This window comes from Bos mutus, chromosome 26 (genome assembly GCF_027580195.1).
Source record: "Bos mutus isolate GX-2022 chromosome 26, NWIPB_WYAK_1.1, whole genome shotgun sequence".
NCBI lineage: Eukaryota > Metazoa > Chordata > Mammalia > Artiodactyla > Bovidae > Bos > Bos mutus.
This window is the reverse complement of record NC_091642.1, coordinates 37,713,827-37,729,306: the sequence shown is the minus strand read 5'-3', so window position 1 is coordinate 37,729,306 and position 15,480 is coordinate 37,713,827. Positions and strand designations below refer to the sequence as shown.

Below are 15,480 nucleotides of genomic sequence, written 5' to 3'. Positions count from 1 at the left end.
CATAGGATATTTGAAAACAAAATGAAAAAAGAAAGAAAGAAAGAATTTACACACACACACAAATTTACATAATGAGAACTTCAGCAACAGTATAAAAGAAATGATCTATCAGCAACCCTCCTTTCTAATTTCTAACTGCTTAGTCCACTAGAGTGGACCCTGGGCAGGCAAAACATTTCAGGTGCCCTAACAAGTTAATGAGAAACAGTCTACTTACTGACCCCCAGGGCTGAAAGTAATTACTAAAGTCACACTACTAAATTAAGATTAAGCTATAGAAATAATTAATTCTAGAGGCAATATGTTTATAGCCGAGAAATAACTCTCCACAATTTTTTTAAAAATAAAAGATTTTGAGTTTATTTCAACTGAGGAATCTCCACACTAACTTCTCACACTAAATTCTAAATAACAATGCTAAAAATGATAATAGCAGCAATAAACATTTATTGAGTGCTTATAATTACCAGGAAACACTAAGCTGCTACAAAGGCAGTAAAAGCACACCCATCCTGTACCCTGCTATAAATCCAGAGGTCTGGTCTGCACTCTTCACTAGAGCTCTTTGGTATATCTGCAAAACACCTGGACAGAAGGCACTTGGAAATTGGACATTCCAAAGGTCTGATATTCTACAACTGTCCTCATCAAAAGGTACCACGGAGAGACATACAGCAGTTACTTACCTGGATCCAAACTGCCTGAAGTTAACTGTTTACTTGATACTGGATGGCACCTCCTCCAGGTATGACCACTCCTTTCAGGCCACTCACATGGTTTTAAGTCCAAAAGACTTAGCCCTACTCCTAGGGAATGACCCAAGAACCCACTTCCTCAAATACCTACACATGGTATTTGGAAAGGAGCGGACAGGGAAGACAGATGAAGACCTGGGCCACAGCCAGTGTGCAAAGGCCCCCAGACAGCTGAGCTACACAGGAATCAGTATCTGGGGAGAAGGAGAGCTGCACAGGCTGGAGTGGCCGGAGAGCTCTGCAGCAGGTTCAAGGGCTGAAGGGCTTAATGATGCAAGAACGCCACCAGATTTCTATGAACAGAAGGAAAGCCATGTACTACTGGTTTCTATAATGGGCAGCTCCTGAGGCAGCAACAAAGTTATGTTGCTATGAAAGAAAGGCTGTCTTTCTATCTGACTTCTTCAAACCGGACTGCTTAATACTGGTAGTGGATTTCTAAGCTTCTGTTTCTAATAGGAAGAATGACTTAACAACCAACAGGTAATTTTCAGAAGATGAGTAAATAAGCTAGCAGTAATTAAGCCAGAGAGTAAGTGCTTTTAAAGACAGAAGAGCAGAAAGCTACCCCAATGATCCCATTATGATCAGAATTACTGAATCATATCAGTCAAAGAAACATTGCTGGTTAGAGCCCAAGTGGACCCTGACTTCGGTCTTGGGGCAGGATCCAGAAATCACATTCATTCAAACAGTGCCGTAAGAATCATGTCCCTGTTTAGTTGTTAAGTCGTGTCTGACTCTTTGGTGACCCCATAGACTGCAGCCCACCAGCCTCCTCTTTCCATGGGATTTCCCAGGCAAGAATAAAGAATACTGGAGTAGGTTGCTATTTCCTTTTCCAGGGGATCTTCCCAACCCAGGGATTGAACCCGAGTCTCCGGCTTGGTAGGCAGATACTTTTTTTTTTACCACTGAGCCATCTGGGAAGCCCAAGAATCACATATGTACCCTGAATATCAGAATCTAGTGGGTCCTTACTTTGTCTCAACAACTTATGATAGCTTAAGGACTTCCTCACATAGCTAATGTTATTCCAGTCACAGAGAAGAAGAAATCGAAAGCTGAATTTATTCACCTTAGTCGTTAATGAATTTCCTTTATTAGTCAAGTTGGCTTAGTAAAATAGGTAACCTTGGGGCCTGGAAATTAAACACTAATTTCCCAAAGACATGGCTTCTTCTGGAATAGAATAAGACAGTGAACATTCCCTCAGCCTGGTGAATGGCCAGGAGACGAATGTTGGCAAAGGACTGAATGAGCTTGTCTCCTACCCTTAGGAAGGACTCAAGAAAGTGTCTAATTTAGAAAGAGAGCTTGAACCTCCAGCTGAAGACAAGAACTACTGTAACCAGAGGTTCTACGGCATCTTGGTCTCCAAAGGAAATTTAGGGATCCGCAGATGCCAGAGACAGCACCTTCCACAAGCACTTTGTGAATCTGCCTGTTGGAAAATCATCTTCTCGGCCCAAAGATTCAGTCATGGCTGATGCTACTGGCAGTTAAGCAGTTCTGACAGGAAAAAGAAACCTTCATTCACTTATGCTTTTATGAAAATTATATAAATTAATAATTTCCACTTAGAAGCTTATGTGCAGTCATTTTCTTGGCCACCCAAGAGCCTGCAGGCATTTGAGCCAACGAAGTCTTACTCAAGTGAAGGACAATTTATTGAGAAGCTAGAAGAAAGAATCCAAGGTGACTACAGAAAGTTTTTTGGGGGGAAGAATATGAAGACTACTCATTTCTCTACCTTAACCTATATTTTAGCTACAAAAACCTCAATAATCTGGTGATCCTTGAAGAAAAGTAAATAATAACTCAACAACTGCTGTTTGTACTTGGTCCTTACTCAGTCAGCAAGTCCTCATTAAAAGTGTACTTCCTGCTGCCTAAACTAATGCTGGGCTCAAAGGACAGAGGGATGTCACTGAAGTACTAAACAGCATTTCTAATTACTGAGAAAAGTAACCAGTTGGTAAAAAACATTAAAAAAAAAGAGTAATTTAATTCATCTACTACATAGGTAACTAACGAACACAAAGCAAGCTTTCCTAAAGTCCTACAAAATTCTAATCTGAAAATACTTTTTATATGGAAGATACAAATTCACCTACAGATGTCATAATATACAACTACTCGGAGAGGCTAGGTTTTAAAGATTTCCTTACAGTGAGCATTATCAGTTAATGTAGGAAAGTTCCATATAAATTCCCTTCCTTTGAATGAGGAGGAAGCTGAGCCAGCAAGAGGGCTACCATTTTAACTACTCGGGAGGAAGAGAGAAAAACAGAAGAAAAGCAGTAAGGATCTGGTAAAAGTCAACTAAAACCTTCACGGATCTACCTGTACATTATGAACTCCATCCTGCTCTTGAAATGTGAGTCTTTGATCAAGGATATGTCTTATCTGGAAAATGTAGTCAAACCACCTACTAAATGTACGACAGTGAATCCTCATGTGAAACCATCCTCTGTAGATGACAAGGACAGCGTTATCTCCCAGGAGCACGTTCTTAACATTTAACGTGAGGAAGATGAGGGTCCCAGAGGTTGAAATTCAGACAGATAGAGGTGACAGCAGGCATAGACAGAGTCTGTGAGGAAGTCAGATATCTCTAAACCACTTCTCTTTTTTCTTTCCCATCCAGTGTTAACAGGGTCTGTCTGGTCATCACAGGGGTGGGAAATTACGAGTTCTGGTAGCCATATCCAAGGGCATTCTGTACTTTGGTTAAGATGTTCTATGCTCTTATGATAACTCAAGTCAGCTCATAAACAACTGTTCCATGAGAACAGTATACTACTATAAGTCTAACCTACACACTGGCTCTTGTGTCCCAGACTAGAGAGGGAAACAAAAATACTGCAGTTGTATGTAGCGTATAGTATGTCTGTGAATTCCTCTGGGTTGTGGTGACCATGCCCTGGAGGTGAATCTGAACCCCAACTTGTTTTGCTCCCAATTCTTCATAAAGATCTGAAAGGGATCAGCTCAACAGAAAGAAAATCATGATGACTCTCCCATCCTGCCTGACCCCAGGGTCCTGTTCCTAAGGTTTAATTAGATTTCAAAGTTAGCCTAAGGCAATGTAGAAGTCCAAGATACTATGAGAGCAAAATGGGACAGAGCAGGAATGAGGGTTCCTGAGGGAAATACTAACACATTCATCTTTTCAGATTTTAAATCATGAATCCAGAAGTTCCATTTCTCCTCTTTGGAAATAACAAAGCAGACAGGAAAGAGGCATATGGCACCTCAGGGTGACAAAGAGGCTTGCACTTCTGAAAGAAAGGAAAATTCAACTCGAAGGTGAACTTTCTGAGTTTACAATTGCCGAGTTGGATCACAAAAGCCGTTCACGTATCTTCAGTAGAGGAAATGCTCATAAGCTTCCACTCTGTATGAGATATTGGGAAGTTATGAATATTTTCAAATAAATGGTATGAACAACCAACTAAGTCTTAGCAATAAGAGTATTTAAGTTGATTAAATCGAGCTGGTACCAGGCTGACTGTTATTACTGTTATGGAGGCAGAATCTCATATCTCAGCCTGATAAAGCAGCTTCCTTCTGTGTAGAGAGTCCCAGACTTGAAGTCTGGAGATCTGAGTTTGAGCCTTAGCTTTTTTAATTGTTGTGGTCTTGACTAATCACCCCCTTTGAACTCTGTTTCCTTATCTCTATGATGAAAAGTCTACCACTTACAACCTCACAAGGTTTTCATGAGGATTAAACATATATGAGAACTCTGGGCATACTGTTGGGCACAGAGCAGCGTTCAAATGTTTTGTTTTGTCCAGGGGTTGTTTTTCTTTAACATTTGCTTAACTCACAAATCTTTGCTTAACATTAACTTGGCCTGGTTTCTGCTCCATAAACACCAGTTCATCCCAGTCTTACTTAAGCTTTAAGTTAATGTTATTCAAACTGCCACTGATATGGCAACCTTTGACATCAGCTGCGGGTGAGGGTGTGCTTTCCTAAAGGAGGGAGCTCACAAACACCAATCAACATTAGAAAATCCTTAATCTTAAGGGCAGTGCAGTGAATTAAGTCAGTATGCCAATTCTGGAGTTTATCTGAGACAACTCATTCTGAACTTGGGACTGGGTGAAAGAAAAAGCTTCGAGTGCTGACCAATTTGACATAAGATGATTTCTGTCTGCTACCACTTCACTGAACAAAGAGGATATGGTTATAATACTCCTCCTTCCTAAATCACAAATCAGGATGTGATTCCTAATATGTGTGCCCTACCAGAATGTTTGCACAGAATGTGTGGAATAAATGCTCTTAGAAAAATTCATCATGTTCTCCAGATGTATGCCATACATTAGTGAATATTTACCTCAAAAAAATGTTTTCCTCTAGAATTTCCATAGAAAAGCCATCCTCACAACAGTTGGGGTAGGGGGAGGCAAGGCAGAATGAGAAGAAAATATCAGGATCCATAGCAGAATATTAGGGAGAAAAAGACAAGAGAGACTCATCAGAACAATAGTTAAGAAGGTGAGAGATCCAAAGATGACAGGCAATTGGCAGGCTCCAGGAACTCAAGACTGATCTTTTCTGCAGGACCTGGTCAGATAAACTGTCAGGAGGAAGTCATAAAGTGGAGGAACAGCCTCTAACTAGAAAGGAAGACCGAGGGTTTTTAAAGCCTGATCAAAGTTGGAAATGCGTGGCTCCCAAAGCTGGATTACTGAGGCAGCCCCCAAATGAGATGTCTAGGCCCAGAAGCTCGAGTCAGAAGATACTTATGGTTACAAACCAGGGGAGAGTACAGGGACCAGATCCTTCCTTTTCCACTCTCCCCTGGTGGTCTCTCCTCAAAACTCCCAAGCCTGGCACTTACTTGCTATCAGAGCAAAGACATGCTGTCAGGAAAGGTTCTCATGCCATAGGGATATGCAACAGGGAGATTTCTGCACTGAGACATGTTGCTTACAACATGTGAATGAAGAGTGGCAATATGCTCTTGCATGTCCAGGTGGTAGCAGGAGGAGAAACAGACAAGAGAGATGGACCACCTCTTTCCTCGTACTGACTCTCTGAAGAATATGTACACTTTAGCCACACGGTGGCATGGCGAATCTACCCACAGCCTTTCCTAGTGTGGAGGTGGAGAGAGATAGGAAATGGAAGGAAAACAAGATCTAGAATCAGCAGGAGACTTCAGGCAAACCATCCTTGGCCTGCCACTGTCACTGACAGGAGTGATGGAAGGGAGAGACAAGAGACAGTAGAAATTACTTGACCTAGAAAAGGCAACAATCAGGCAATCCAACTTTGGGTAAACTCATCGAGATTTTCCATTGATATATTTTCCCACTTTCAGGCTAATTTTTCTAGGCCCCTGACTTTTTTTCCAACCTGAATTTTTAAAAGTCATGCTTGTCAAAAGATCAGAAGGAACAACCTAAACTCAGTCAAGACAATCCACTTAAAACAGGTTGCCTTGTATCTTCAGAAGTGTTTGTGCATTTCTACTTAGTGATAAAGGACTATATTATCATTTATTAGTGATAATGGTCCTTGTCTTACAATGGGAAAATATCAAAGACAAAAAACCTTATGAGATCCAAAAGGATAATACTGTAATGTGCTAAAGGACCATTTCTGGCCCAGGATAAGGTGAAAATCAATCTGGACACACAAAACCTCACTTGTTGAGCACCAGCACTAACACCTAGTTTAAGATCATCTTCTATATAGTGCCTAGAATAGTTCTAAGACCTTCCAGAATTCAAACCACAATACTCCTGGGGAAAAAATGCCCTGAAATATTTAAAAACCAAAAATTGAGAATATTATGCTAAGGAAAATAATTTAGTATTCAATTAATTGGGTTGGTGCTCTATTAGTCCATTCTGAAACCTTTGACTTGACAGGCAATGACCTGTTCAGCAAGAGTGGCATGACGTGCACTTTCTCAGTGCCAGTAACACACTGCGTGCTCAATACATGTTTACTGTTCAAGTGAACTGCACTGTATTCAATTTACAATTGTCTAGCAAAGTCAAACTGATTTCTTTTAAAAACAGTCTTCTATTCCAAGACACACACCAGTCCACAAAGCTCAGTGTATTCCAAAGAAATTCAATTCTATGCACAGGGATAAAAGCTAAAGATGTTAACTCTTTTCATCCAGACTACTTGGCCTCCAATCTGGAAGTCTTGGATAGAGTAAAATTCCAGGATGCTAAAGTAGATTGTTTAGCCTTCTAGAAACTAGCTACATTTATAGGAGGTGCTGGCATGGGGGAACCTTCATTAGACTAAGTGACTACAGATTAATAACCAACAATGGCAAAAACAAAATTTTAAACCAAAACAAATTAGTTTACTTAAAAAAAAACGAACTTTGAAATTTATAAAACATGCATTATCTAGGCAGGGAACACAAAGTCCAGTTTCTGACTAGATAACTAAATATAATTCCTGTTTAACCCGAGAACATGTATCATTTTACAGACACAGAATGTTAAAAAGAAAAATACAATTCAGCATCTTGGGTTTCCTGTCTTGTGCTATTAGTGTGATCACACAACAGTGAAAAACAGATTATCACAAATAGAGGTCCATATCTACCCTTTCAAATAATTTAAACAGAAAGAATAAAGGATGAACAATGTTTAAAAAGGCAATTTAGTTATAAACTATTGTGTCTGTGACTTAAAACAGACATGAGATTAAAGTCAGTTTTGTTGTTTTTACAACTGCAGGAATTTTTCTTTCAGAAAACTTTTTTTTGCAGATTCCCATCTAAGAAAAAAGGGAAAGAGCTAAGATATTAACACTTTGCGTTTGTCTTTAGTTGCAAAAAAGAACAGCGAGAATACTAGCAAGGAATATCCTTTTTTTTAAAGAATATATTTGCAGTTTAAAGACTATGAAAGGGGATTTTTCTCCCTCTCCACTCCTAAACATATCACCAGTTAGAAAAAGCCAGGAATATTACACAGCGCCCCTACTCACACTTTTTTTTTTTTTTTTTTTTAAAGCACAAGCTCTTTAGAAACAAAGGGTTGCATTGGCCCTCATCTCATAATGCTGTTCACGTTTGAGTTGGCCCTGCTTAGACTTTATTCTCTGATGGCAGATGAAGGGGGAAGCATCTCTGCTGCTCTGCTTTCTTTCTTTGGGCAAGTTTGCCACTAGGATGAGAAAAAGACCCAAGACACCTGACTTTCTGAAATACCATAAAATTATAAACTCCAGTCATAATTAATTTGTTTTAAGGTCTTTCAAAATGGAATTATGAATACATCTTTATAGAGACCTAAACTTTTAGCAGTAGCTTGGAGTTGAGATTTGAATAAATGCATTAGGAAAGTTGAGGAACATTCAGAATTAAGAAGTCATGAAAGTCACAGAGCTGTTTCTCAGCTTGCTTTAATGATCTCTGCTTTCTCTTTTACTTTTTAAGCAAATACTTGAGTCCACTTGTTTACACTAACAGGAGATAACCCTGCCCTTTGCTACTACAGTGGCAATGGCTAGCTTATTTTTTCATCTTAGTTTAAAAAAATAAACTCAGCTATTTTAAAGCACTTTATAAACTTTGTTCTCACAAATAATTTTACTATATTCCACAGGCAATCATACTGATCTAACAAGTGATTAGATTTGTCTTTGGTGCCCCAGTCAATTAAGACACTGCCCAATTCCAGCAGGCACAGTTATTTAATCATTGGAAAGGAACTTAAAAAACAAAAAATAGGGGCGCTTTCATGAAGTCAAATTAAAGATGCTCAAATACATAACTCACTTTTCAAAGTATGTAAGAGAAAACCAGGAATCCGTTTTGCTTGGGAAGAGTTCAGTCTGATCTTCAGTGACACAGTTTCTCGCAGGGGTTCGCCCTGTCATTAAGTGCACACAGCTGCACTGGACAGATTTCTGACGGGGTTCTTTTTCTGTTATACTTAACAATACTAACTGGCTCACAATGCACACTGCCAAATGCACTGTTATTAGTTTTTAAATAATTGGTTGAACAGGGAATCACTAATTAGAACCCAACCCTCTGAAATAACAGTTTAATGAAATTCACTCTTGCGGCATAAGAAAATACAACATCTTGGCAGAAAACATTTAAGGGTCAGCTCAGTGGAACTGATATGACGGCCTTCTTTTTGGAGATTGTGTATAGCTGACCAGAAGCCTAGAAAACACTGAAGACTAAACACATTGGGGATTGCTGTTGTTGGTTTTGTTGTTGTGGTGTTACTATTTCCACTCACCAGCTCGAAGGGGTCGTGGAACTCCCCCAACAAAGATAGTTTTTCTGGGGTCCAAAGGCTGTGAACCATCCATTACAAAGTCACTGTCACTTAGGTTCCATGGTCGAATTTGCACCTGAAAAAAAGTCGTTTACTTGGTCCTTACTTCATTTCCATTAACCCCAAATGAGAATAAGGTGACTAAAGATAAACCCACTGATTTGTGCATTGTACAACATACACAACCCAAACAAAATCCAGTTATTAGTTAATGTAATCTCTAGACATATGCTGTGAAACCTTCAGAAACCACCTGTGGTTTTAAAAAAGGGTAGTCTTTTATAGATAAGAGTCTGGGTTTTGAATAAGATCCATTTTAACACGTTAAACTGTTCATAACCTGTCACATTATAGCACTTAGCTTTTTAAGAGCTCACCTAAAGAGGGAACAGGAACTTTTAGAATATTTTCTAAAAATTATCTATATGTCTGGCTTTTAAATTATCACCCCCTAAAATGAAAACATTTATCTTTCAGCAATATGATTTAACACAGTTTAACACTTATCAAGTTAGCACACAATTACCAGCAATATCAAATACTGAAGGTCACAGAGTTATCTACTTTTGATTGATCTGATTTTCCTAAATAAGTCCAGTAAAATAAAAGTAAGTCTAGAAATTCAAGTAAATTTTCGAAGAGTAAGAAAAGAAATCTCTATGACATATTTCTTTCTATTTGGTAATATCTCTTCACTGGGACTCTGACTCCCTGCCATAGTTTATACTATGTTATCCTTATCGTATAAAATACTTCACCAGAATCATAAGCTTAAAACATATTCTTTTCAATTCATAACTGAACTATCAGAGAATAGCTTAAAACAAAACCACCACCAAAAAACCCTCTTATACAGAAAGGCCAGTTTCAGCAAGGCCTGAAAACCACCTGGCCACACGCTCCAGCAGGCCCGTTGTCAAAGCGAAGAAACAAGCACTGGTTTCTAAGGAACATGCCTCTCCTTTCGCCTCATTGATTAGGATAGGAAACAAAACAGCTGAATTTTAACTTCCTTAGTATCAACACAATGTTTCACTTTTCCCATTGCTCAACCATCAACACTTTAATGCAAGGAAATATATATGACAATTTTTTATGTGGCTTGCCTTATATATTCAGTAGTTCTTCTATTTCAAAGATAAATCTGCCAATGACACTTTCAAAACACCTTGAATCAACTCCAAGACTGGCACTGCTCATTAGAAACAGGCTACACATTCGTTACGACTGTTACAAAATGTACCCCACACACAACTTTTGGAGCTTTTATGACACAGTTGCCTTCACCAGTTACTGGAAGCCATAAAATCTCCACATGGGGGGAAAAGAAAATCTAGTTCTTTCCTTGTAAAATTTGGTCTGTTTGTCTAAATTATCAATCCCTTGATAGTTACCACAAAGACAGATTCACCAATACAATAAAACGTAACTTTCAAATGCCTTCATGAGGGCTCATTATTAATGTTTAACTAAAAACACAGTCTCCTGACACCAAGAAAAAGGATTCTAATGTCAACACACAAAAGACAGGGCAAATCTTTTTCTGTACGGAGCCCTTTTTTCTTCTAGTCTCATCCCTAATAAAGTAGTTAAGGTAGCTTCAGGATCTGGTAATTCTATTTACTTTATGATAATTAAGTTCAATCATATGGCTCACAAATAAAAACAATTCATGTGTAATATCCATAGTGTTCTGGTTTCATTTAATCAGAAGTACAGAAAATGACGCCTCACACAATAGCTGGAGGTTGCTGCTGCTTCAAAGAATTCTGCAGAAGATCTCAAATCCACCTGCTGAGAGGCTTGACTGCTGCCTCTTCTTCCCTCTAACACCCTCCCCACCCCTTCATTACATCACACACAACCCATTCCCTTACCCTATTCTTGGGAAAAATACAGGAAGAAGACTAGGGAGACAGTAATGATTAACTGTATTCACAAAACCCACATTTCCCAGCTGCCATCACAAAACAGCTCCTCAAAGCTCACGCCACTGCAAATTCAGAGAAATGTCAACACAGGCCAACATCAGCACACTCTACGTGCTAAGCAAGAAATACTGTGGTACTGTTTGCACTGCGAAGTTTCATTCACACTTTAGTTTCTTTCTGAAATATAAGACCATTCTTACTCAGGAATGTTCTCCATCTTCTAAGGTTTATTCTCAGACCTCAGGGTCTAATATTCACGTTCTATCTTTCTGACTTACTCTTTGAATACATTCTCTGGTCCCAAGACACACATACACACACACAAACACACAAACACATAGGTTTCTCTACTCTTTTAGTCCCATACTTTGTAAGCTGACTCAAATATTTTGTAGAAAGGAATACAGTATAAATAAAATAACTTTTTACTATCTTTATTTCTTTAATAATTGTTTTTGAGAAATGTTGAAATTAGACCTCTATCTTAATTCAACACAAATTTCCGCTGCCAAAACAACTTTTACATCCACAGTGATTACTCTGTGTGTGTGTGTGTGTATGTCTTTGTATAACAATTCTTCTACTATGTTGTCAAACAGGCTATATACGCTGGGCAGTAAAAGCCTTAACAACCTAAGGAAAAGATAAGGCTGTCACCAGAATGGTGAAGATTACTTTAAATGAAACTGACACGGTTCCAATACCACTTCCTGAAGAAACCTGATCACATTTGGTTACAAAGGTGACTCCAGGAAGAGGCTATCTGGCAGACAGCACCCACGAGCCATTTGGCCACGCCACAACCTCACAGGGTTACACAACACAGAACCTCTGTAGGGCCAGACAGGTAGCACAAACATGTCAGGTTACCAGGACAACAGTTAGTAGGCAGGCAGTGACGCTATAGAGTAAATCAGTCCTTTTATTTTGTTTTATATTAGAGTTGATGAACAATGTTGTATTAGTTTCAGGTGTACAGCAAAGTGATTCAGTTATACATATATGCGGGTATCTATTCTTTTTCAAATTCTCTTCCCATTTAGGTTGTTATAGAATATTGAGCTGAGTTCCCTGTGCTATATATATAGTAGGCCCTTGTTGGTTATCTATTTTAAATATAGCAGTGTTAAACCACTCCTTTTAAAGGAAGCAGACACTTCTCTCAGCTAGTATTTATCATTTGCGAATGTATTGTCAGATTTCCCATTTCTCAAAAATAGCTAGACATTCAGATTTTTATGTGAAACTCCAAGATTTCTCAATGTTTGGAATTCATTCAAATGTGAAAGTCACTTGTACAGGCTAGACAAAATTAACTGCAGGCCAGATCATTTCTGTGGGCTCCAGCCTGTGATCTCTGGTTAGAAAGGTTTAGTTACCACACAATTCACAAAGGAATATTTTGTTCCATAAGCACTTATGAGAGAAAATATTAATACAAAAATGGTTTTCCCTTAGTTTCAGTTTCTTTTTTAAGCATGTATTCTGATGGAAGTTCTGGTAAGGACCATAAACCTTCTAGCTGAATTATTAGTCTTCTAAATTTTTATCTTCTGATTTAATAATTGGCTTTGTATAACTATTTATCTCCAAAGGCAAAATTTTTTAAGGATAAAGGCAAAAACCAAACATAAAGATTGATAGCATAAATATATGAATTTATACCATAAAGTGACTTCAACAGCTTTCAAGAAATCTAAAACAACTTAATACGTAACAGCAACAGTTAGTACTGAGTTCAAAATGGGTCATAAAGCAGTGGAGACAACTTGCAAAATGAACAATGCATTTGTCTCAGGAACTGCTAACGAACATACAGTGTAGTGGTGATTCAAGAAATTTTGCAAAGGAGATGAGAGCCTTAAAGATGAGGAGCATAGTGGCTGGCCATCGGAAGTTAACAATGACCAACTGAGAGCAATCATCAAAGCTGATCCTCTTACAATTATATGAGAAGTTGCCGAAAAACTTAAAGTTGACCGTTTTATGGTCATTCAGTATTTGAAGCAAATTAGAAAAGTGAAAAGGCTCTATTAGTGGGTACCTCATGAGCTGACTGGAAATCAAAAAAATTGTCGTTTTTGAAGTGTCATCTTCTTCTATTCTATGCAACAACAATGAACCATTTCTTGATTGAATTGTAATGTGTGATGAAAAGTGGATTTTATATGACAGGTGGTGACGACCAGATCAGTGGCTGGCCTGAGAAGAAGCTCCAAAGCACTCCCCAAAGCCAAACTTGAACCCTAAAAAGGTCATGGTCACTGTTTGGTGGTTTGTTGCCAGTCTGATCCACTACAGCTTTCTGAATCCTGGCAAAACTATTACATCTGAAAAGTATGCTCACCAGTTGACGAGATGGACTGAAAAGTGCAATGCCTGCAGCCAGCACTGGTCAATACAGAGGGCCCAATGCCTGAATGCACATCACACAGCCAACACTTCAGAAGTTGAACGAATTGGGCTACAAAGTTTTGCCTCATCCACTATATTCACCTGACCTCTTCCCAATCAACTACCACTTTCTTCAAACAACTTGGCAACTTTTTGCAGGGAAAACACCTGTACAACCAGCAGGAGGCAGAAAATGCTTTCCAAGAGTTCACTGAATCCCGAAGCATGGATTTTTATTCTATGGGAATAAGCAAATGTATTTCTCATTGGCAAAAATGTTTTGACTGTAATGGTTCCTGTTTTGATTAATAAAGATGTGCTTAAACCTAGTTATAGTGATTTAAAATTCACAGTCCGCAAGCACAATTATGTTTGTACCAACCTAATAACTTAAATTTCATTTTATTTAAAACAGAGTCATTAATAGGGATAAGATTAGGCTAAGTCCTAGGGGGAAAAACTTAAGAAATATCATACAGGTCATTTATTTTGATAGGATGCTATAACAATATTTCCTAAAAAGAAAATGTCATTGAAAATTTGCAAAAGCCTCTAAGTTAAACAAAAAATGCATTTCTATAGTATCTTTAATAACAGGATAAGAACAGTTTTAGCAAGAACAGTTTTAAACACAAGTCTTAGGGCTTCAAGTTCATGACCAAGTCTCCCTATAGCTCTGGAACTCTCTCAGTTCAGACCACTATTTAGAATTTAGACATGACCTTGGTGGGCTATGGTCCATGGAGGTCGCAAAAAGTCAGACACAACTGTGTGACTAAGCACACACTACCAATAAATAATGCTATCTTGAGCTCACTTTGCAAATCTCATCCTATACCTGCTCTGGTCCTCTCCTTAGGTTACAAATACCTACCACTTGAACGGTTCTACTGTGTGGTGCCTTCCTTTTCATTTGCGGGGCTCAAGGCAGCTCCAAAGTGCAACCAAACTGTTCAGAGTCAACAGTGCAACCTGGTGGTCAGTTTAGGAAATTACCTGACCAAACCCCTCTTTCAGGCCATTTATTCTCTCCCACAAATTACCCATAAAGCTTATATTTCAGCATCCCCCCAACCCGGCCCCATTTCCTTTTTCCTCTTTTCAATACCCTTCAAACTCCTACTCAAGCTCTTCAGGAAAATGTCTCCATTTTTCTCTCCCTAATCCTACAATCCTTTTAATCGACATGAATCAGAAAAACAACAGTGCAGAACCATCAGGACTGCTCTCCCCAGTAAGCAGCATCCCAGCTCTCCTGACAGCCAGGATGAGTCAGCTAAACCTAGGTCTGTGGTCATACAGCTGCAACAGCTCAGCTGTAGTGGTAATGAACCCAAACCCACCCCAGCTGTCAGCAGTTCTATTTTAAGCATCACAGACCTCACAGAATGACTGGAGTGCCCCATAGTATCACAGATAAGCTAGTCTGTGGTTTGTGAGGCATCTTTATCTCATCCACGGTGCAAGGGGTTGTTTTATTATTATGACCACTATAAAACTAAAGAGTCATAACGGCAATAATTGTGGTTAAGACTCTTCAAAGTATTTTTGTATTTGGTATCTTATCTCAACCTAATTTTTACCACATAATGCCCTAACAAACAGCTCAGCCACCTTTGAGGAGTTTCGGTGCTACCTATTATTCTCAAATACTGTCCTCCACCCAATGGAGAGGAAAAGGAAATGCCCTCCCTGTATCTTCTACAGTTAAGTGGCCAGAAAGGACTTAATAGCTGCTCAGAGTCATTGGCCTTGATATGACTCCCGTACTCTGGGCAGGTCTGGGGCCACCAGGCAGAACTCCACTGGGACTCAAAGAAAATGAAGATTATTCCTCAGACACCAACAGGTTGCCAGCCCTGGAGAACCTCAGCAAAATAGCCAGGATTCTTCCTAGACAGGAACCCAAAAGTAATCCCGGGAAATTCTCTTACACTCTCCTACGATGCTCCAAGGCCCACCAGCAGTGTCAGGAAATAGTGCAGGTACAAGACGGAAACTGCTGCCATCTTTGCCAAGCTGCACAGCCTGATGCACAGAAACCACAGGCTCCACTGGGACCTGCAGTTACTGCTGAACAATTCAATTGCCCTTTGTAGAGCCAAGAGTCGG

The 15,480-nt window shown here is 39.1% G+C and overlaps 1 protein-coding gene across 4 annotated transcripts in view; it reads right to left on the bottom strand.

The window, feature by feature from the left end:
• Positions 1-15,480, bottom strand: part of CPEB3 (cytoplasmic polyadenylation element binding protein 3) — a 204,398-nt gene that overhangs the window by 31,847 nt on the left and 157,071 nt on the right. For all 4 annotated transcript variants that reach the window (XM_070363675.1, XM_070363676.1, XM_070363673.1 and 1 more), the window contains exon 8: positions 9,005-9,119. In XM_070363675.1, the coding sequence (XP_070219776.1) occupies positions 9,005-9,119 (115 nt within the window). The remainder of the gene's footprint in view (positions 1-9,004; positions 9,120-15,480) is intronic.